The 21,701-nt window shown below is 42.2% G+C and overlaps 1 protein-coding gene across 2 annotated transcripts in view; it reads right to left on the bottom strand.

The window, feature by feature from the left end:
- Positions 1-17,877, bottom strand: part of pdgfra (platelet-derived growth factor receptor, alpha polypeptide) — a 48,591-nt gene extending 30,714 nt beyond the window's left edge. The window contains exons 1-2 of one of the 2 annotated variants that reach the window (XM_048525079.2): positions 17,406-17,877; positions 661-736 (exon numbers count right to left, since the gene is read on the bottom strand). In XM_048525079.2, coding sequence (XP_048381036.1) covers positions 661-721 — 61 coding nt within the window. In that variant the 5' untranslated portion in view covers positions 722-736; positions 17,406-17,877. Of the gene's footprint in view, positions 1-660; positions 737-16,591; positions 16,872-17,405 lie in introns of those variants that run through there. The other variant, XM_048525161.2, reaches the window with a different exon arrangement.
- Between the last annotated feature and the right edge of the window lie 3,824 nt (positions 17,878-21,701).

Here is a 21,701-nt window from a genome sequence, read left to right as displayed (position 1 = left end):
TGAGTAAGAAGCAATATCTAGAGACATCAGAAAAATTCAACAATTTGGTGTACATAGATACTTCTATTACCTTCTGTGCTTCATACAATTCCCTCTTTAATTCCTCGCGATTGCCTTTGCATTGGCCGCCACACATAAGCAACTTGCCCCAGCTGACCAACAAAATTCAATACAGGCATCTGTCATTTTAGCAGTTGATAAATACAAGATAAATAAACTTAGGTAGAAAATTTGACAGAAAAACTAGGCTACTTGATGACAGTCTCCTGCGTGAGGCAGACATCAGATTTTTTTTTGGAAAAGAGAAAAAACTGGGACAGGACTTGATTGCCATTGTGTTCCTCAAATCAGATCAGAAAATCCGTAAATCTGATCATAAAATCCTCAATGTTTACCCACACACCAAACAATGAATGACAAGGAGACAAAACACGATACAAATCAGCAACAGACCATCTCCTTTCCTTCAAAGGAGAACAAGCTCACCCTCAGAGATTTCAATTCCTAACTAGGCTGGGGCCACAACAAACAGAAGAAGGAACATACTTTTCTGTTTCATATTAAGAACTTAAGTCAGTTTAATATTTTCGGTTGTACTGCACAGCCAAAACTGCATTTTTTAAAATAATTTTAATTTAGAATGCATAGTGAGATGGTTACCTTTGAAGACTTCAAGGAAGAGGCAATCCACTATCAGGAATATCTTCCAGAATATGTCCATCTTTGTGGAAAGTTACTGAGGAAAGAAAAGAGAGGCATGATTGCTGCAACATTGAAAGGTTTTCTATAGTTTATTATTAAGAGCAAGGTATGCTATTTCCCTGCTATACTCAAATCAGTAAGGGCCTGTATAGCTCATTTGATACTAAGTCACTAAGTTACAATTTGTGTTACAGCCATTAGACAGATTTCTCTTCTGATTTTCAAAAATGCTTGGTAAGTAGGATTACATATGCTGCAGTATATTTTGGGCAATAGATTACTTTTAGTTAAAATAGCATTTTGATTAATGAATTTGCATATTCAGTAAATACTCTAATTTTAAAAAGTATCTATCATTCAGTCATTTTACTGTATCACTGCTTATAAAATGCATTTTTTAAATTAAACTTTTTTCAGCAGATACATTGTGACAGGAACACACATAGGATGGCTGAGCTATCTGCCCAAAGCCACCCTGTTAACAGAGGAGGCCCCGCCCTCAATCACTTTGATCTAAGGAAACCCTTTGCATCCTCAGTCATGGACATACCAGAGCCAGTTACCCAAACAGGAACCATGACTATTTACATTCTCAGCCAACTTGAGTTTGGGCTTCTTGAGAAAACCACTATTTTACAAGAAATCCAAAAGTTGAACCATACTAAACTGAACTTAGCCAGATCAAGTCGAACTGGTTCAACTAAGATAATAAAGTGTGAAGCTGGATGAACACAGCAGGCCAAGCAGCATCTCAGGAGCACAAAAGCTGACGTTTCGGGCCTAGACCCTTCATCAGAAGGTCAGCTTACCAAGAGATTGTACTGCTTATGGAACTGACAACTTACTTTAGCCTCATTGGGTATAGTTTTTTTTTCCTTTTATTTGCAATATATCTAGAAACAGCTTGACATTTCCATAGGCATTATACTAATCTCTAAACTGAATGGGCTTTGAAGTTTTGGAAAAATAGCAATTAAGTCATGGGCACAGAAACAAAAATTGCTGGAGAATCTCAGCAGGTATAGCATCATTTGCAGAGAGAAAGCAGAGGCAATGTTTCACGTTCAGTGACCCTTCATCAGCCAGACATGCTGAGTTTCTCCAGCACTTTGTTTTGTTTCAGATTTCCAACATCCGCAATCTTGGTTTTAGTTAGCTCATGGTGTCTGCCATTGTTAATGAGGAAAGAGAAGTGGCAACAGTAATGAAGAGATATATCAGAAATTCCATTTTTTCACAAGTTGCAACAATGATTTACCCCAGTCCATGGTAAACCTGACCAAAGCCAAAAGTAACTCTTGTCATGAAATTTCTGGATAAATTTTGTTTATAGGAATAAGTCCCACCACAGACATTTTGAATTACTAATTCACGTCATGAGGACGTGATTCATGAGTCCAACATGCCAACAAGCTTCCAGGCCCAACAACTCTACGGTCTTGCACCCACAGCTGGCAAATTATTTCTAGAGTTTTCTGAACTTTAGTTTATTTATTGTTTTTCTCTCCAACTTAACAACGATTTTTATTATTTCTCTTTCTATATCTGAGGTGACTTGCATTTACCTCATTTCCTGCTCTGTTTGTTTGTTTTGTTTTTCTCTATTCACAAGCTCATTGGATAAGGAAATAAATGACTGAACCCAATATTCATGAGGTGTCAAAGCCCACATTGGCTTTCTGCATCATTATCAACTTGCACTTCTAGCACTTAACAGTAGAAAAACAATATAATCTGAAGGCTAAAGTAAAAATCCAATTCATGGAGTATGTCAAAAGATGTACCATTTCAGCAATTTCTGAGCTAATCAATTGCAAGCACTCTGAATGTACCATTATAAGAACTAAACCTGAAAGATTTGAGAATTTCTGAAGGTCTAAACTTGAAGTACCACCCAGTGTTTATAGGATAATTATTTGAATGTCACTTGGCCATTTAAGAGCAGCTATTTGTCCTTTGAAGCCTCTTCTTTAATTACTGCCTTGCCATCATCAGACACTATTGGTCATACCTCAGTTGGACTTTTCCTTCTTTGGGACTAGAATGCAGCAGCCTGGTTTTGATGCTGTTAGCAGCGCAGCCAAAAAAATTGGATAGAAATCTGCTCATTCCAAGCAATTCTTCTCACGGGAGATATGCCGTGAGGATTTTGAACATTACAGCTGGCATAGGATGTATATCTTTCATAACCACAGTTTGGAAATTAAATAAATTCAGATTTTCTCACTGATCATTTCACAAAGTGTTGCATTCTTTTTCTCACACCCACAATCCCTGCCTATGTTGCCAAGAACACCCACATTCCTGCTGGACGCCAGAGCAGCCTTTCAGGCTTAGTCTGTTATTCTTTAGCATTCCTCAGGGTATCACCCGCCTCATCTAATTACATTTTACTCTACCAGGTAGTTTACACATTTTCTCAATGCATCTCCTCAGTTTCTCTATTCCTGTGTGTATGTCTGTGTGTCAATGTGTGTGTGTCCTGGGCAGGATATCAACAGTTCAACCCTGTGATATTTGTTTGGCAATTTCTCACTAATAGAGTGCAGCACATTCAAACAAATGACAATACACAGTTGTTTTCACAGAATGGCCTTCTTTTCTTTGGGTTTTTGACTTCTTCCTGCAACCACAAGTCTCCAACCATTTGCAGACTGTGATGTAAACGTTGGCTGGGATCAGCTGGTTCCAAGCCCACTGCAGGGATATAGAGGGCATGGTCAGTTTTTCCATTGGCGTACATCTACCCGTCTGAGATCTAATATGTGCAGAAATGCACATTCTGTGAGCTGAATATGAGCACTGGTCTACACAGATTTCCAACCCTCTAGAGGGAAATGAAATTATCTGGGCAAAGGCTGTTGTAGATGTAAAAAGAAAATCCATGGAGAATGGAAACATTTCAGTGAATGATTTTATTAGGGTCCCATTCAGAGATGCAAATTTACTGCACATTTTTGTTCTGACACTGGTAGATATAGACAAGCCTGTCGGGGCTTTTGTTCTTACCAGTGTGGATTTCAGATTCTACAAACTCTTAGGTAATCTTTTAAGAATTGAAAGACCTCATTACATATTGATATTCAATCAAAGACCTTTCTTAATGTAATGATCATCGGCTCCTAATGTCATGAAAGGATAGAAAACTACACAAGGGATTCAAATTCACCTTCAGATTGGTAATCATAAAATATTATTTTTGGATCAACAAGATTATGTCAAATATAAATACTTGGTTGAGAGTCAGCTGCTGACTATTCGAAACCTCTTACTTAATAAGCACAGTGTGAACCTAAATCTGCTGTACCATACAAATTCACCTGTCCTTGATGAGTCTGTTTGCATGGGGGATAGGACATGACCTCTATCAGTGAGAATGACTTATTTGACTAGAGTCTGGTATAGACAGTGCAATTTCAAAGTCTGCTGACAAATCAAACGTTGTAGTGCAGTAATCAGTGAGGATGGTATCAACAGACTTCAAGAGGACATCAGCTGCTGAAATGACATACGACAGATACAAGCTACTGAGGATAATTTTCAGGTTCTTACATTTTGGGATGAACAACATGGAGAGACAGGACAATTTGAATTGTGAGGTTTTAAGGGGTGTCGGAGAACAGAGGCTCCTGAGGTAGACGTGCACAAATCTTTGAAGGTGGCTGGAAAATTGATACAGAAGTAAAGAAAGTGTATAAAGTGTGAAGCAGGATGAACACAGCAGGCCAAGCAGCATCTCAGGAGCAAAAAAGCTGACGTTTCGGGCCTAGACCCTTCATCTGATGAAGGGTCTAGGCCCGAAATGTCAGCTTTTGTGCTCCTGAGATGCTGCTTGGCCTGCTGTGTTCATCCAGCTTCATACTTTATTATCTTGGATTCTCCAGCATCTGCAGTTCCAATTATCACTAAAGAAAGTGTATGTTTACTTGTTTTTAACCAAGACCATTGAATACAAAAACAACAAAATAATGCTAAAACTTCACAATTGTTTTATAACTTCATGCAAATTTCTGGGTGCCACACTTTAGGAAAATGACAAGGACATCCTGAGAACTGGAAAAAAGACTGCAAAAGCAGTTTTACCAGAATAATAGCAGGGATGAGGGGCTTTTCTTTGATGGAAAATGGACAGAAGCTGGGATTTTTCTCCTCAGAGCAGCTAACATAACAATGCAAGTTAAAAGAAGTATTCACAATTATGAGGAGTTTGTCAGAGATGGAGAGACTGCCTAGTCCTACAAATGAGTCAGTAACTGGAGGTCATGGATTTTAAATAATTGAGCTAGAAGTGGAAGAGTGAATTTTGCCTCCACATACTGTGAGTGGTTGTCCACATCAGGAATGCACAACCTGCAAGAGTGGTGAATACAAAATCAGAGGAAATAATTCAGAGGGGCAGTACAAACTGTCAACTAAAATGGCACAGATTAATTAAGGACAGTCAGAACAGGTTTGTTGAGGGAACATCATTGCTGACTAACATGGCTGATTTTTTTTCTTTGGAAAGCTAAAAAGGTGGATCAATGCAGTAAATATGCTAGCAAGGAATTTGACTCCTGGAATCCAAGGGCAAATAGCAAGTAGAATACAAAACTGGAAAAAGCAGAGGGCAAGGTGAGTGACTGTGCTTTCGCAAATGGAAGGCTGATACCAGTGGGATTTAGCAAATGCCATGATGAGGTCTTTGCTTTTCATCATATCTATATGTCAGTAATTTAGGCTTAAATGTATGGTCACGACTGAAATTTTTACAAGATAATACAAAAATTTGATGTGAAATATTGGTGAGAATGAGCGCAAAAGATGACTGGATAACATTAAAGATCTGACCAGATGGATGGAGAGGTGATTGATTCAGAGAATTGTGATTTAGTGCGGTTAAGAAGGTCAAACATGGAAAGGGAATACACCATATAGAGTAGGATGCTGAGAAATCTGTAGAAACAGACAAACATCGAAGTACACATGCACAGCTACCCTGAAGGTAGATATGATGATAAGGTAGCATGTGGGACACATTTCATTATTAGTCAAAGCGATGAATAGAAGACCAGTTAAGTTATGTTAGAAGCGTCTAAAGCACCAGTTGGGCCACAAGTAGAAGACCATATCCTGGTCTCCAAACTGCAAAAAGGATGCAATCAAACTTGAAAGAGCACAGGAAAGATTTACAGAAGTGCTGCCAGGAATGGAGAAATTTAGCGGTGGGAAAAGTTGGCATAGATAGATTATAAAATGTGAGGCTGGATGAACACAGCAGGCCAAGCAGCATCTCAGGAGCACAAAAGCTGACATTTCGGGCCTAGACCCTTCATCAGAGAGCCTCTCTGATGAAGGGTCTAGGCCCGAAATGTCAGCTTTTGTGCTCCTGAGATGCTGCTTGGCCTGCTGTGTTCATCCAGCCTCACATTTTATTATCTTGGAATTCTCCAGCATCTGCAGTTCCCATTATCTCGGCATAGATAGATTGTTCTCTTTAGAACAGTGGAGGCTGGGTAAGATTTATTTTGTATATGCAAAATTGTGAGAGGTCTATTTCCCTTGACAGCAATAACTGCAGCCAGGTAAAGTGATAAGTAAAAGGGTTCAAGGGTAGTTCAAAAGAATTGCTGTCACCCAGAAGGCAGTCAGGGTCTTAAAATTGTGGCTGATAGAGAGATAGAGGCCAAAACTCTAACTGGGTTTTAAAATATTCCTGGATATGCACATGAGATGTCTATGCCTAAAGAGCTAAAGATAGTAACTAGAAAGTAGAGACTTACATCTCCAGGGACTACTTTACTATTTCAGTCAAGGTCAGATTCTGATTCTAAATTTAAGCTGGAAGTTCAGCACAGTATGGCCAAATTTGAAATTGGCCTGTTTAAGAAGTTCTACTTTAATGTCAGCCAGTAAATAGGGGATAATTTTACACTTAGCATTGGGAGTTTCATAGCAACATTGTTTGGTGCTGGACATAGAGTCACGTAAGCAAAACTGCACCATTTAAGGTGGCATCTCCTGCTACTTAACCTTCTGTGTCATTGCGGCCATTCCCTTATATCAGCACATCCTCTCACCATTTCTCCCAAGAACTGGAGAGATAGCAAGCTGGACGGTCAGACAGAGTGGGAGAGATGGGGAGGAAGTGGTTTGGAGAGAGTGGAAGAGATGGGGAGGAGGGTCGGAGAGAGAGGGAGAGTTGGGGAGCCAAGGGTTCGAGTAGTGAGAGACCGGTGGCAAGTTGAAGCAGCAGTGAGCTGGAAGTAAGTCAGAAGAATCAGAATATTCTCTCATTTTAAATGATCTTTTACGTATACAAAATATAGGAATTTTGTTAACTATTTCTATTTACAGAGTATAGTATTTTAATTGTTTTCTGGTGAGAAAGACCTTACAAGACCTAACTACACATTCTATGTTGGTTTTAATGGGAAAATATAATCCCGCTTAAAAGCTGTTCTTTTTCTGGAGCACATTTCTGAAAGACAACTACAATGTTAAGCAAGAACTAACTATTTCAGTGTGAAGTGGTTCAACAGGTAAGTGCACTTAACTGCAAACTTAATAATCCTGGATTGATTAGCAGTAAATCAAATGCAGGTCAAATCAATTACAAAACATCTGGAAGATAACAAATTCTACCTTCACCTTGCATTTGTTCTGACAGTAGAGTTTTGTGAACAGCAACTTTGAGAGAGCTACATGAAATATTTAAGGTTTAAACAGTGCCAGCTAGTTTTTGATTGGCCACTCTGGCATCTAGCTTCAATGAGCCCAGTCATTGGAATTGCTGTCATTCTTGCTGCATTGGGCATCCTTGTATGGGAAATCAGCAACATAAGAACCGCCATGAAGGGTAGTGTGTAAATGCATATGCATTCTGTGTATGTGCAAATGCAGAAAGTGTGTATGTTGGGACATGCAAATGATGCAAAGATGTGACAATAAGCACACAGAGTTGGAAGAGATTGTACAATGTACCAGTTTGTGCATCAGATGAATTCTAAAAGAAAAACTCTCACATTGGGTCATCACGTGATTTAGACATTCCACCCACAGGAAATGGTCCTCCCTACATCAAGTCTATTCAGCCCTCTTAGAACTTTACATGTTTGACAAGGCTGGAAAGGCTGAAAGCAGGGATGATGTTTTCGATTGTGATTCTAGAACCAGTGGACACAACCTCAGGGTACAGAGTAGACCATCTTATGACTGAAATGAGGAAAAACTTCTTCCCTCAAAGGGCAGAGAACTTATGGAGCTCTCTATCACAGAAGGCTGTGGAGGCTGAGCCACTGAATATATTCAAGAAAGAGATAAATAAATATTTAGATTTTAGAGACATCAAGAGATATGGGAAGAAAGCAGGAATATGGCATTCAGATAGAGCCACAATCAGATTGAATGGTGGAGTAGGCTTGAAGGGTTGAGTGACCTGCTCCTGCTCTTAGATCCAATTTTTCTTCTATACACCACAGAAATTTAATTGTCAAATAATCATCTTCTACCAGAAAAAGGCATCTGCACAGTTGTTCCCATATCTGTGTTGTGGTAGCCAACATGTAGCATAATACATTCCTTGCTTTGAAAGATGCTACCCCAATTATTATATTTTTGTGGAAAGGGGAAATAGGTCTGAAGATGAAACTGTGTTTGATAAAAGGGTAGTGTTGGAATTATCAATCATTGCCGTCCTTAAACAAATAGGTGAACTTAGAGATTTGTCATTTTGTTATATTGATAATTATTGAAGATACTTCTTAAAACTTCACGAGTCCACATTTCCTGTTAAAAAATACAACTCATTACTCAAAAGGAACAATAAGAAATAGAGTCCCTGGAACCCATTTTACCGATCAGCACTACTGCTTTGGCTTTTCTACAGTTTTATCCACAAATTATTTAAAATTGTGACTGGATGATAGCCTGTTCTATCTGAAAGTTCTAGTCAGGTACTGGCTTTCAACCGGAAAAAACACCCTCCTCTGTTAGTTATGACACATTGCTCTATAATGCCCTGAAGGTGTTGACAGAGGAACAAGGAACTCTGAGTGAATGGAAAGAATATGAATTGCATTTATAAAGGACAGATTCCAGGCTTGACTTCCACTCACAGCAGCTTCCTGCAGACGGCATGTTTTCCCAGGTTCAACCAGATAATCTTTAGAATGGAAAGACCTCGAGGTTAAGAAGGATGGCCCCTCTCCAACTTTACTCCCTCAACTCCCCAAACTCCATCGTCTGCTGGATCAAGAGATGCATAGTGATGATTACTTCTGTGATCATTACTGTAGCCGGAAGCATCACAGGCAATAAATTAATGCAGCCAAACCTGCTGAGCACTGAGTCATCCTGTAATTCGTGCAGTTCTTGTCTTTTGCCATCAATTTGTGAGCACTATCATCATGCAACATTGTTCCCACTTTCTCCATAAACCTTCTGATCCCTTTAGCCCTAAGAACTACATCTAACTCATTCTTGAAAACATTCAATGGCTTGGCCACAAACACTTTCTGTGGCAGAGAATTCCACAGGCTCACAACTTTCTGGCCGAAGAAATTGCTCAGTCCTAAATGGCCAGCTCATATACTTAGCTATGCTATGAGTAACTAAATTGTAGACTGATTTATTAAAAACCTGTTTACACTTTCATTTCATAAACATAGAAATTTCCTCTCATAGTAAGGATCTGATAACAATCAAGCCTGCCATTGGAGAGTTATCTTGGCTCTACTACTCCATGGTCCTATAATTAGGTGATTTATAATTCCTGTAATTAGTATGTATAATTGGGAGAGATGAGAGACATTAGGGTAGAAATTCAAATGCATTATAATAGTATTAGATTGTGCTTATTGTAGTTTATTCAAATAACATAACATCCATCAGCAGCAACTCCCATTTACCCTATAACTTTAGCCCACTGAAACACCACAGAGTGTTTCACAGGAGCATTATCAAACAGAATTTGACAACAAGGTCCAAGGAAATGTCAAGAATTTCTCATAAAATCAAAACCTTCTATATGTTAAATTTCACCTTGAAACACTGGCAAATGTGCCTGTAATCCTGGGGCATAATTTCATCTCATCCTGTTCTTCTGATTACCTGCTTTGACTCATGTTTAGATTAGATTCCCTACAGTGTGGAAACAGGCCCTTCGGCCCAACAAGTCCACACCGCCCCTTAGAGCATCCCACGCGGGGTCATCCTCATCCCCCTATAACCCACACACCCCTGAATGCTATGGGCAATTTAGCATGGCCTATCCACCTAACCTGCACATCTTTGGACTGTGGGAGGAAACCGGAGCACCCAGAGGAAACCCACACAGACACAGGGAGAATGTGCAAACTCCACACAGACTGTTACCCAAGGCTGGAATCGAACCCGGGTCCCTGGCGCTGTGAAGCTGCAGTGCTAACCACTGAGCCACCGTGCCGCCCATTTACAGCAAACATACAAAATCACAACCACCCTCACCCATACAGTCCCCAGCCCAACTACGATTCTGTACATTTCTGTATAAATCTTGTTTGGCATGATTTAATCTGTAATTCTTTTGCAGATTATCAGTGATGAAAGGAAGGTATCTTCACTATAAACCTGAAAAGCAATATACTGACTCTCAGACAGTACTCAGAGACAGTATTTATAATGTCGCTGGGCTGTGGATGTGCAGCATCCAAAACATTACATCCTCTCTCAGTTAAACCTTAGAGCACCGTTAGAGCATCGGGTCCAAAATCCCAACTAGATTGCAGCACCTAGCAGTTAAATGCACACAACTACCAAACTTAGGCAATATTCTGTGCCAAAAATAGAAATTGCTGAAGAAACTCAGCAGGTTTGACAGCATCTGCAGAGAGAAGACATTGAACATTTCAACTCCAGTGATCCTTCTTTAGAACTGGCAATACTCTGTTATTCTGACACATTATTTTGTTGTTTTAAATTTTATAAATTTGAGGAGTTTCAAAGGGGCAGTGAGTTCCATGTTTTGGTTGGACCGAATTCTTCCACATACAAGCATATGTATCAACAGCAGGAGTCAGCTATTCATCCTCTTGAGTCTGCAATGCCACTCAATGGATCATGTTTGCTCTAATCGTAGCCTCAACTCCATATTCCTGGCTACTCCCAATAACCTTGGACTTCTTGGTCAAGAATCCATCTGCCTCTGCCCTACAGTGATTCAATCACTCTCTTCTCACCAATCTCAAGGGAAGAGAGTTTTACAGGCTCAGCCCCCAGAAAGAAGTTTTATTTCCCTCATCTCCATTTTAAATGCAAAACCCATTATTTTTCAATGATGCCCCCTAGTTCTAGTCTGTCCCTCAAGGGAAAATGAACTTTCAGCATTCACCCTGTCAGGTCCTCTCGGGATCGTACATGTCTCAACAAGATCACGACCTCACTTTTCCAAATTCCACTGGATACGGACCCAGTCTATCCAATCTTTCCACATAAGATGCCCACATCCAGCTGCCCATACTCAAATCTTAAGTGGATTTAGATAATTTCTTAGCTTCTACCATTTGTGTTTTCAGACAAATTGTTGTAGATTGTAAATTAGTTCAGTTACATATACTGACACAACCTATTTCTGAAAGCACTCTGATACTCAAACCCTACCACTCTCAAGATCATCACAAAAACTAAAGTATCATCAAATTGCTCAATGTCCCAAATTTCCTTGACTTGTAAACTCAGGTTAGCAGAAAATATTAAATTTCTGTACTTAACATGGAATGACTATTTATTGCAGTAAACCAATTCTAATCACAGGCAAGCAAAATATGATTTAATAATTTATAACACTTTAACTTAAAACTCTACCTCTTTTTAAGTTCCCATACACACAATAATGACCTAGACAAATAAAACATTGATAAAAGCAAAATACTGTGCAGACTGGAACTCAAATAAAACTTTAAGATGCTGGTGTAGAACACTAGGCCTAGCAACAGCCAAGGGGAGAGAAACTGAAGTAATATTTTGAGTCTGAAATAATTCATTCACCAGGTCTGCTGAGCTTGTCTAGCATTTTCTGTTTTTTTTATTTTTGAAAAGTAGGTGTTACTGGTGGGGAAGAAAAAGTTAATGGATCATAGTTCCATAGCAGCAGTCCACAGGATTCATTGGGGAGCCATGTTGCATCTTCAAATTCCTTTTAATCTCTAATCTTCTCCTTTCCAAGATCATTAATGCAGACTCAGAGTACTTGACATGCTAATTGTTCAGTATTTCAGTCTTTCATTCTTAAGCAGCAGCTTACATATAAAAGGTGAGTGAAAATAACTAGCCATCTTCAACTTCTATATTAGCTCTTTGCAAGGAAGGAGATGATGTCTGTTCTGATGGCTCTGGAGATTTTCTGCCGTTGTATTGTTCGCACAAAGGCAGTTCACCTGCCCAAGGAGCCAAATCAGAGAGCTGATGTCATGCTGAGCACCCCGATCGATACGATGGATCCGGATTGAAAAAAAACAATCAACAAGGACTGTATCTCGGCAAAGCTGCCGTGAACACACCCATGGTACTGATGGACTCAGCAATCCTCCCCCATTACTCCAACAACAAAACAGCGTAAATACAATGTTTAACGAGCTCTAGTTTTAAAACTGAAACGTCTCCTTCCACACTTTCCTAGGTTTAAAGCAGTATCCTTTTCCCATTTGTTCTACAAACAAAAGATAAAGAAACATAAAAAGATATGATCTTTATGATGGATTGATCCATATTTGTGATATTAATATTGATAGAATATTAATGATAACATTATCACTTCTATAGTATTATTTGCTAACCCATACAATCATAAGGTTTCTGCGCAGCAGCAATCCATTTCGCCCCGTCGTATCTGTGTCAACTCTCTGCAAGAGCAACCAGTCCGCTCGCCTGAACTTTCCTCCCAGCTTTTTTCTTTTGCTTCAGATAGTGAAGCTACAATTGAACGTGCATGCACAATAACTCTCAGACTGTGTGTTCCAGATCCTGACCACTGACTACTGCGTAAAAGAATATTATTCTTCGGTTTGGTTCAAACCAGTTCCCCCAAAAGCCAAGAAGCAGCTCATGGAGAAGTTCGCTGTGAAAGGGATAATGGAGCGAAAAGGGACGAGTTCACCGTCTATGTTATACCGAGGGGAATTGTCGGCAGGGGGCACTGTTTCTCCACTGACCAGCGGCCTGCAGCAGGGTGTTGTCTGTACCGTTAAGGTCTAAACTCGCTCCCACCCTATCATTTAGAAAGGCAGTAGACGCACAAAACTCCTTTGGACATGCACAACGTCAACTCTAACTGTATATTTTGCTGTATATATTTACGTTCAACACTGTAATTTTGTACTTCTTTTTCAAACGTGGACTGGTACTGTTTGCAGTTTATAGTAACATTTGCCTCTGAAAGAGGAAACAACCCTTCAACACTTTGCATTGTTCTCCAAATTCCGATCCAAAAACAAGTCCAAAAGCAAACTCGTCACACTAATATCACGTTAAGAGCAGCATACTAATGGTACAGCCGTTCACATAGGTAGAACGTATTTACCTTGGACGAATTCCAATTGATCTATTTATTCATTTCTCGAAATAATTATCAAATTAGATTAACGTGGCTTTGACGCTTCCATATAAAACAAACAGGAAAAAGGCAAGTTTTCATCCTTACCCTCTAATCAGATGATAACGGGAAACGATTGCACAAGAGAGTAAAGCAAAAACACGAGTATTTCTTGGGAGATAGCAAGAAATGCAGATGATGGAGAATCTGAAATATCAAAGGTGTAGAGCTGGATGAACACAGCAGGCCGAGCAGCATCAGAGGAGCAGGAAAGCTGACGTTTTGGGCCAAGACCCTTCTTCAGTCTAGGCCCGAAACGTCAGCTTTTGTGCTCCTCTGATGCTGCTTGGCCTGTTGTGTTCATCCAGCTCTGCAGCTTGTTATCTCAGTATTTCTTGGGAAATCGATTTCACAGGAAAAGTGCTTTCAAAATCCATGTTATTTCCTCGAGACTGTTCACGCTGACAACCCAGACAATTAGGAGTTACTTTTAATTATCATTTCTGAGAATGGTACCTGGGACAAACCTAACTGCCACATCGGCCGAATAAATTTGTCAGGATTTAGTGCAACAACATCCCCAGGATTTTAGCCCTGAAATGAAAGTTTGAATAAATGGGAGCACTTCCCCGCTTTAAAACACAGACTCTCAAAAGAAAGTACATATGGCTATTTTAGTTTAAAGAAGTACTCTGTTCCTTAAATGAAGGTTAACTAACGTAATAAGTATATAATAAGCAGGGTTGTTTACAAACGTCAACCGCTTTTAGGGACCCTGGCGCTATGGGATTACCATGAAATGACTGCATTCCTGCTTCAAGCCAAAGCGTGGCTCTCTAATACAACTGAGATCGTCAACGGAGAATTCTTACTCAAAGCCCAGTGAAACACACCAGATGTTTAGACCTGTAAATAAGGTTTAAACTGTTTGTGTGTCCAATTTCCAAAGTGGAACACACGGGTCTACACTGGGTATGTGCACACAACAGCAAATTGGTTATTGCAGCACTTTAGTGAGGCATCCCACTGGCAACATCATTTTATTAATGTCTTAACGTTGCAGTCGATGTCGGTTTCGTTCTATTTCTCCGGTTTAGCCTGTTAGAACTCGCCAGAACATTGAGACCACCGAATCCGGAAATTCTGAGGGTCTTTTTTCAGAATGAGAAGCCCCTGGGTGTAGCGCTCCTCCACTGTAGACAGGAGTAACACTCTCATTGTGGTATCACAATGACTGGAACCAATCCTTGTCAATTCAGTTCTCCCCCGGGAATGTCACTTCCTGAAATCCAGTTATTACCATTTATTGGCAGTCAGCGGGGAACAAGAGGGGCGTAAATGATTTATTTTCGTTCAATCCCATTTGCACTTCTCCTCTGGTCTGTAGGGGGTGCTAGATGCACACGTGGGATTGTATTTACATGCATGTAAAGTTTGATTGGGTTTTCTTGTGCGGATAAGGGCGCTGCTGAGAGAACTAGACTTGGGTGAACTATACATTGGCGTACCTTGTAACTTTATTAAGGAAAACACACACACACACACACACACACACACACAAGTGTTCTCGAAATACTTGCAGTAGGGAAAAAAACGTACAGCACCCACATCCCAGTTTTGTCACGTGCAGGAGGGTATCCTTTGTCATTGTCAATCTGATGACATTTTAAACCTCTATTAATGTTTGTGAGAGGAACAGCAAGTTACAGATATAGCATTTACATTCTGCATTCAATATTCGTAATCCCAAGCGATGTTTGAAGGTAGAAAAAAGAACCTGGTGAAGACTCGAGTTGACTCCACGTTACAAAGGGGCGAAACAGCCAGAGACCTGGGGGACAGGCTGCAGGCCACTCAGTTATACCCACCCGCCGCTCTCATCCTGCCTGTCCGGGATTACTCAGCAGCAGAGTGGCTTGACCTGAGTAACCGGCTTTGATTCAGGTTGTTTTTGTTGTGGAGGATGTGCATTTGGGACGTGCTAAACCCTAGGGTAATTTATCAGATTCCTCCAAGCGTCCTTTAAGTGCAACAAGACGGGGAGCAGACTCCAGTGTGAGGAGGTCAGCTCCAAACTACCCCCTGGATTCGCCACCAAACCCCTGGGATGTCCCAGGGGAGTGAATAGGCAAAGCGCATCCTCTCTCCGCTCGGTCAAAATCCTGCAGGGGTCCTGTGAGCTGGCAGTGCAAATAGAGTCGCCTCCCAAAGGCGAACATTTCGAAATCTTTGGGACACCACCCGCTGGCTTGATTCTGCGTCGAAAATCTCACCTCAACAGGGCTCCAAGATAACAAAGTGTGGAGCTCCGCTCCGTTCATGAAAGACTGAACTGTGAGCAGAGGATGGGACTGGGAATAATGACAACAGAGAGGCCAGGACAACTGAAAGCGAACATGTTTTAGTCACAGTCTTGGTTAACTTGGTTAAATAAAAGGATTAGAGAGAAAGAGAGAAACAGAAAGGATTTCCCGACAACAGGAGCTGTTTTATCAGAAGATAGCCTTACAGAAGTCCCATTGTTACCGACTTTACTTTTCTCAATAAGAGCTGGGGCTTCTTAAAGTGCCAGCTACCCACCGCGCGGAGCGCTGCGCTCTCTCTCTCTCTCTCTCTCTGTATCTGCGCTGCTCTTAACCATTTCAGTGCCACCCAGCAGGGTCTCGGTTTCAACAGCCCTCCCACTGGCTTTTGGCACTTCTGATGAAGAGCTGCGACTACTTCGGGCCAAATGTTTACCCGTCCATCGGTCCGTCTGCCGCTTCTCAATCTCCGGATCGAGTCCCCGGCAAAAAGAGGGGAGCAGGGGAGATCGGCGCGGGGAAGTGCTGTGTGGGGTGTTGGGGGGGGGGGGATGCCGGGCAAAGGGTCTGCTCCGGGTGTTTCCTGAGCAAGAGAAGGCAACGGGCACACGGAGCAGGGCAGACAGCAAATCAGACGCACCTCTCAGAGAAAACAAAAAATCCAGTACCAGAGTAGAGAAACTATTTTTGGGTACAGCGGTAAAACAGAGAGAGTGGGGGGGGGGGGAGTTGGGCAGTGGGCGAGTGGATAACTATAGAGGCTAAAGGACCTGGGGGTGGGGGCAAAGTGACAAAATAGTGCGAACGATGGAACAGCAAGTGGGAAAAGTCGGCTTAGAGAGAATCGGAGTAAAGTTGTAAGTTTTACTGTTCATTCTCTTCCAGAACTGAAGGGGGTTTGAATGAAGGAAATGATTAAAATGAATGATCAAGTTTCCTGAGAGTGAGTCTAACTACAGCCAAATGATGAAGAAAGAAACAAGTTATAAGAAAAGGAGCGAAGAGAGAGATATTACTGAAATACTACATTGATTCCTACCTCGTTTATCCTGCTGCTACTTTCCCCTCTCGCAAGTTTCGCAGAAACCTCCCGATACTGCTTTCCCTCACGGACTAGCCAACAAGCATTGGCTCACTTCTCCCTCCTTCCTGTTTACGTGATTCATCCGCACGCCAGAACTCCTGTACAATCCCCAAATCTCTCCCTCCGCCACCCTCGATCCCAGGACAGCGGAGTATTCCCAGGAAGAGAGAAGGAGAGACAGAAAGCCTCCACTTCGTCCGAAATTCCTCAAATCCCTGACGCAGGCTCACGGTGGCTCCCACATCCAGCGCCAATGTGTTTGTCATTATTATAGGTATTATGCAATGGAGCCATCAGTCTGCAGCGCGGCTGGCCAAGTTAAATGCAGCGGGACGGTTATCATGACCCAAGACCGTGCACAGAGCCGCTCTGTTTCCTCACTCGATAACGGTACCGCTCTAACATGCCACACACTCTCAGATAAGCGCTCACTTCCAAACTCAAAACATGCACTCCACTCAATGAAACGCACCACTTTCATACTCCATCGCTGGCCAAAGCGAACAGCCTTCTGAGAACAATCGACGATATGAACAAGACTCTTACATAATAAAGTACAAGCAGTTCTCCTAGTCCTTAAGATGCTTGTGCCCCTTTGGACCGACGGCGAACCAGCAGAGGGATGTGTGCAGGCACAGCTGTGGGTGCAATCTATATTGTCGTCTGGAACGCCAGACCTATTTACTAACAGATTTTACACAAGGAGATAAAACAGGGCCCCCACTCTCGCCCCGCACGCCTTTATAAAAATGATTTGTTTGCCCCCTACCTTGTGCAAAGTGGTAAGTCCACCAACTTCTGTTCCGAACAGGGGCAGCATGTACGTTTCACTCTGGAGCTGGGCTCAGATTGTTTAATGGCTCAAAGAACGGCGACTTGTAATTGATTCAATGTTGCAGTCCATCCTTCCAAAAAAACTAATCATCTGCTTTAAGTAAATAACTGTCAGGAAATGAAGCCCCTGAAGTCGCTTCAGAATAAGAGTCCGCAGATCACACGCTGCTCTTGGAGCCCTATTGGCTTCAGGCGGTCGAAGCTAGCCTTCCCAAACTCTTATCCACGCAGGGCAGTCACATTCAGGCTGTCTTGCGCAGAAAATTGCCATATGTGCATTTTGAAGCAAGTTTTATATGGACGAAAATGTTTCCCTCTCTCTCTCTCTCCCCAAGTTGCACCCCTCCGCCCGTGCTGACAATACGCTCACGGAAGGATAGCTAGTCTTTATGAATGAATTCCCAGCCCTTGTTAAACGCGGCTGATCTGTGCTCAGTACCAATGTAGTGGGACAGTTACGTTTGTAATGTTAGTGTCACTCAAATAGAAATGGCTTGAGAGATTTGAGGATTGTTTGCCAGAGTTTTGTTTAGAGAGGTGTGGGGGTAGGGTTTGGGGGAAAGAGAACTGCATAGTATTTTTAATGTCCTCCTGAACGTTGTCAACCGCAATAAATCTGCAAAGTGTTTTATTTTGGGATTATAGGAAACAGAAGACATTCCTAAACACTGGGTAAAATGATTTAAGTATGTTGTAAACAGATCGTTTCGCGTAATGACCTGATTCAATATTGACCAGTGAAGGCAGGAGGCGCCCTTGTTCTGTTCCTTGGGAGTTATTGCCCAGGAGTGAGGTGAGATCGCCTGCTCTCTTTGCATTTAAAAACCCGAACTGGCTGCATGAAAAGGTCGGTTTGACATGTTGTCTAACAAGCTCAGACCGTCTCCATCTTCTAATCAATTGGGATAAAGCAAGGGTGTAAATATCGAAAGAAATGTGGCGGGGAGCAATTGTGCAAACTATGTGCCAACACTGGGTGCCCGCTGGAAGGAGCGGGCTTGTTCGTTCTCCTGTTTTTTTTTTGTGTAGCTCGCTGCTGTTTCTCATCTTGCCCCCAGCCGTTAGCTGCAGTAATATATCTTCAGCGCTGGGAGTGAACAGGCCAAATATTACTTCCACATGTGTTTCAGGAAATCATTGGAGGCAACAGCGAGGCCAATCTGGGGAACCTCTTGTTTCTGGATGCTCGGAGATACCGTATTATTCCGAAAGAAACAGTCTCTTACCCATCTGAGAGAACGTTCGAATGTGTTTGATGTAAATAAGAGCGTGTTTATAAACTATTAGTGACGGCACACGCGCCGATCGATAGACTAACTTTTCAAAAAGGGAAAAAAAAGCCGAGAGTTTTGCAGTCCCTGTCCATTTCAAACCCTGTTGTTATTTCCCGAATACTTCGCTGAGTTTCTCGCTCTTTGGACTTGTCATGTTTTCACCCTCGGTGGTACATTTAGCTGTTTTTCCAACTAAGAAATTATTTCAGTTTATTGTTTAAACACCGACTGCGTTATCTTGTAAGAAATCAAATAACTCTAAGAAGCCACGCTGGGGGGTTAGAGTGTAGCTATATCCTATTTACAAGTCTGAGCCTGAGATTGTAATGGTTTGAGTGTACATCAGTCGGCAGACCGAACAATAGTTTGAGTCAATTGGTTGCAATTTGAAAAACATTGCTGCCTCTTGCAAACATCCAGTTAATTGACTTTGTCGGGAATGATGAATACGTGGATGGAAGGTCAAGCACAGAGTAAACTTGATGCAAGGTGAAGGTGAGCTCTCTGTTGCTGAATTACTACAGTGTAGATTTCCAATACAAGGTCACTCCCTCGGCGCACTGACCTGCAGCGTTTGGAGGGGTGTGTGGGGAGAAGAACAGGTCGGTGGAATACCACCTCCAGTCAGCAGCCGAGCTCCCTGTGAGCCCTAGCTAGGTACACACCGCCCTGACCCGCCAGTCAACAATCGAGGCTCCACTTTCAGCTTCTCACCAACAGGCCATCTTGAAGGGATTCCGAACTAGAGGAACACCATTAACCCCACCCGCCTGCTCCCAAGGATGATGTCCACGGCCTATTGGGCTGGTTGAAGGTAAAGGTCGGCAAGATTGCAGGCTTGGCCAGGGCAATCGTTTGGCCCAAAGAGCTGAGATTGCTCAGCCTCCAGTGTAATAGAAAATCCCTCGTCTGGGCGCTTGTGCACCTGGCCCATAGGATGCAGGGGTACAGCAGAACCACCTCTATACCTGCTGGAATAAACCCAGCAAGTGCAGAGGAAGACTTGCGATTTTGAACGGGAGATTATCAGCGTATGCGCATATTTATTCGCCTGGATTGGGAGGGTTTCTTCTGAAATAAAACGGAAAGATACACGGCCCACTCGATCAATCCTGATGTGGACAGATGTGTCATTGTTAGATCATAACCTCGTTACTGTGGGAAGACGTGCGTCCACACAACGCAAATTGGTCTGACGTAAACATGCTCTTTACCCAGGTTACTCTTAACATTACGCTACAGCATGTTTTAATTCAGCAGTCTGGTTGGGGGCGATTTCCATTCCACGACATAACATGCGCTCTGCTTCAGTACCCCGGCACTCCGGCGAAGATAAGCACAGAACTGTGAGACTTGCATGTGTTGGTAACACTGCATCTTCAGGGGGAGCTCAGTGCCTGCCCGTCAGCAATGAGCAGCGCTGCTGTTATCGATCTAACTCCCGTTCCCAGACTCAGAATAACATCTGCAGTAATTTGCTCCTTCATTCCCAAACCTCCGCTTTGCTCTCCTTAACGAATACTTTAAACAAATAAAGATTCCACGGTGTAATAAGTTATTTGCAAGTTTGGGAGTTTGGTGAAAGGATTTTGTGTTTAAAAGGCAATTATCACTCTTTTTGGAGCTAACCTAATTGAATTCAATGACAGACTAACTCCTTGACTTTATTAGGGGGCTGCGTGGGTGCAAATGACACGGAGACCAAGAAAGCCATTTGACCAGAGGGGGCCCGCGATACTGTTGAAAGCAATCCGTAACTTGTCCTTCCTCATGATTTCTTTTCTTTTTGGGGGTAGATTAGTCAGAGCAGCTGGGTTCCGTTGCTCCTACTGGGGTGAATCAAACTGCCGGGAAAGACAATTAATAAACTACCCAGCCAGCACAGAGGCGCTGTGTGGTCCGAACGGGTATAAGGGAGGGGGGGTAAGAAAATGTCTCCCAAAGTGACAGGTCTGTTTGTTTATTTGTCTCTTATCAGGCCATACTCTAATAGGAAGCGTTTAAATGCACACCATATGTGTCCGTGGATGGCTCCCTGACTGTCCCAACTCCCTTCACCATGTGTCACAAGGGACCTCTCGCATTGATAACAGGCCGCTATCAAGGTCCAATCTGTGGGATATTCTATGAACTGTTAGCTCGTATTTGTTCAGTGTGCTCTGTGAAATTCTGTCCCCACCACCCCCGCTGTGAGTGTTGTCCACGGGATAAATAATTTTTTGCTCGATATGGAGCTGCCGGAGTTGTGCGGGGGTTTCAAGTCTTTTTTTTTTCGGTGTAATCTGGCCGTTGTGAACGCTTTGGGACTGAGTTGTCAGCGAAGGCGAACGCAGTTGCTTTCCCTTTGATGTAGCTGACTGGTTCGTAAACCGAGACTTCATCTGGTTTTCGATCCCAGCTTTAAAACTACAGTTTTACAAACTGATGCTGGCCATTTACAACCAGGAGCGCAATTAGTTCTAGTGTGTGAGCTTTGTTTTATGACCACATTCGATCCGGTTCAGTCTTAATGATCGTTTGGTTTGGCACCTTCTAGAGTATCCTCACTTGAATGTTGTTTGACTCGTATCTTGCGTTCTGAGACTCGCTCCTGAACTTAAAAGCTCCATTCGTTTCCAGTGGCAGTGTACTGATTTCTCTCTCTCTCTCTCTCTCTCTCGCTGGCACATGCCCCGACTGTAACAATGTCGTTCATGAACGTTTCACAACAGATGAACAATGTAATCAAACACAGGTTCTTTCGGAACTGGCAAAGACATTTTGCTGGACCAACTGCACTCTACAAGACTTTTCATTGCACCTCTCAATCCTGCTTTCTTCAGAAACACGGACCACCAGCCAGAACTCGGTTTGTACCGTTTGTTTTCATCAAGACTATTCTCAATACCTTGCCCTCACACTAAAGCAGTTTTAAAAAGCGGGACCTTTTCGTGTCATATCGGATTAGAACACTTGCT

The sequence above is a fragment of the Stegostoma tigrinum genome, chromosome 1 (assembly GCF_030684315.1).
Source record: "Stegostoma tigrinum isolate sSteTig4 chromosome 1, sSteTig4.hap1, whole genome shotgun sequence".
NCBI lineage: Eukaryota > Metazoa > Chordata > Chondrichthyes > Orectolobiformes > Stegostomatidae > Stegostoma > Stegostoma tigrinum.
This window is presented reverse-complemented; position numbering and strand designations above follow the sequence as displayed.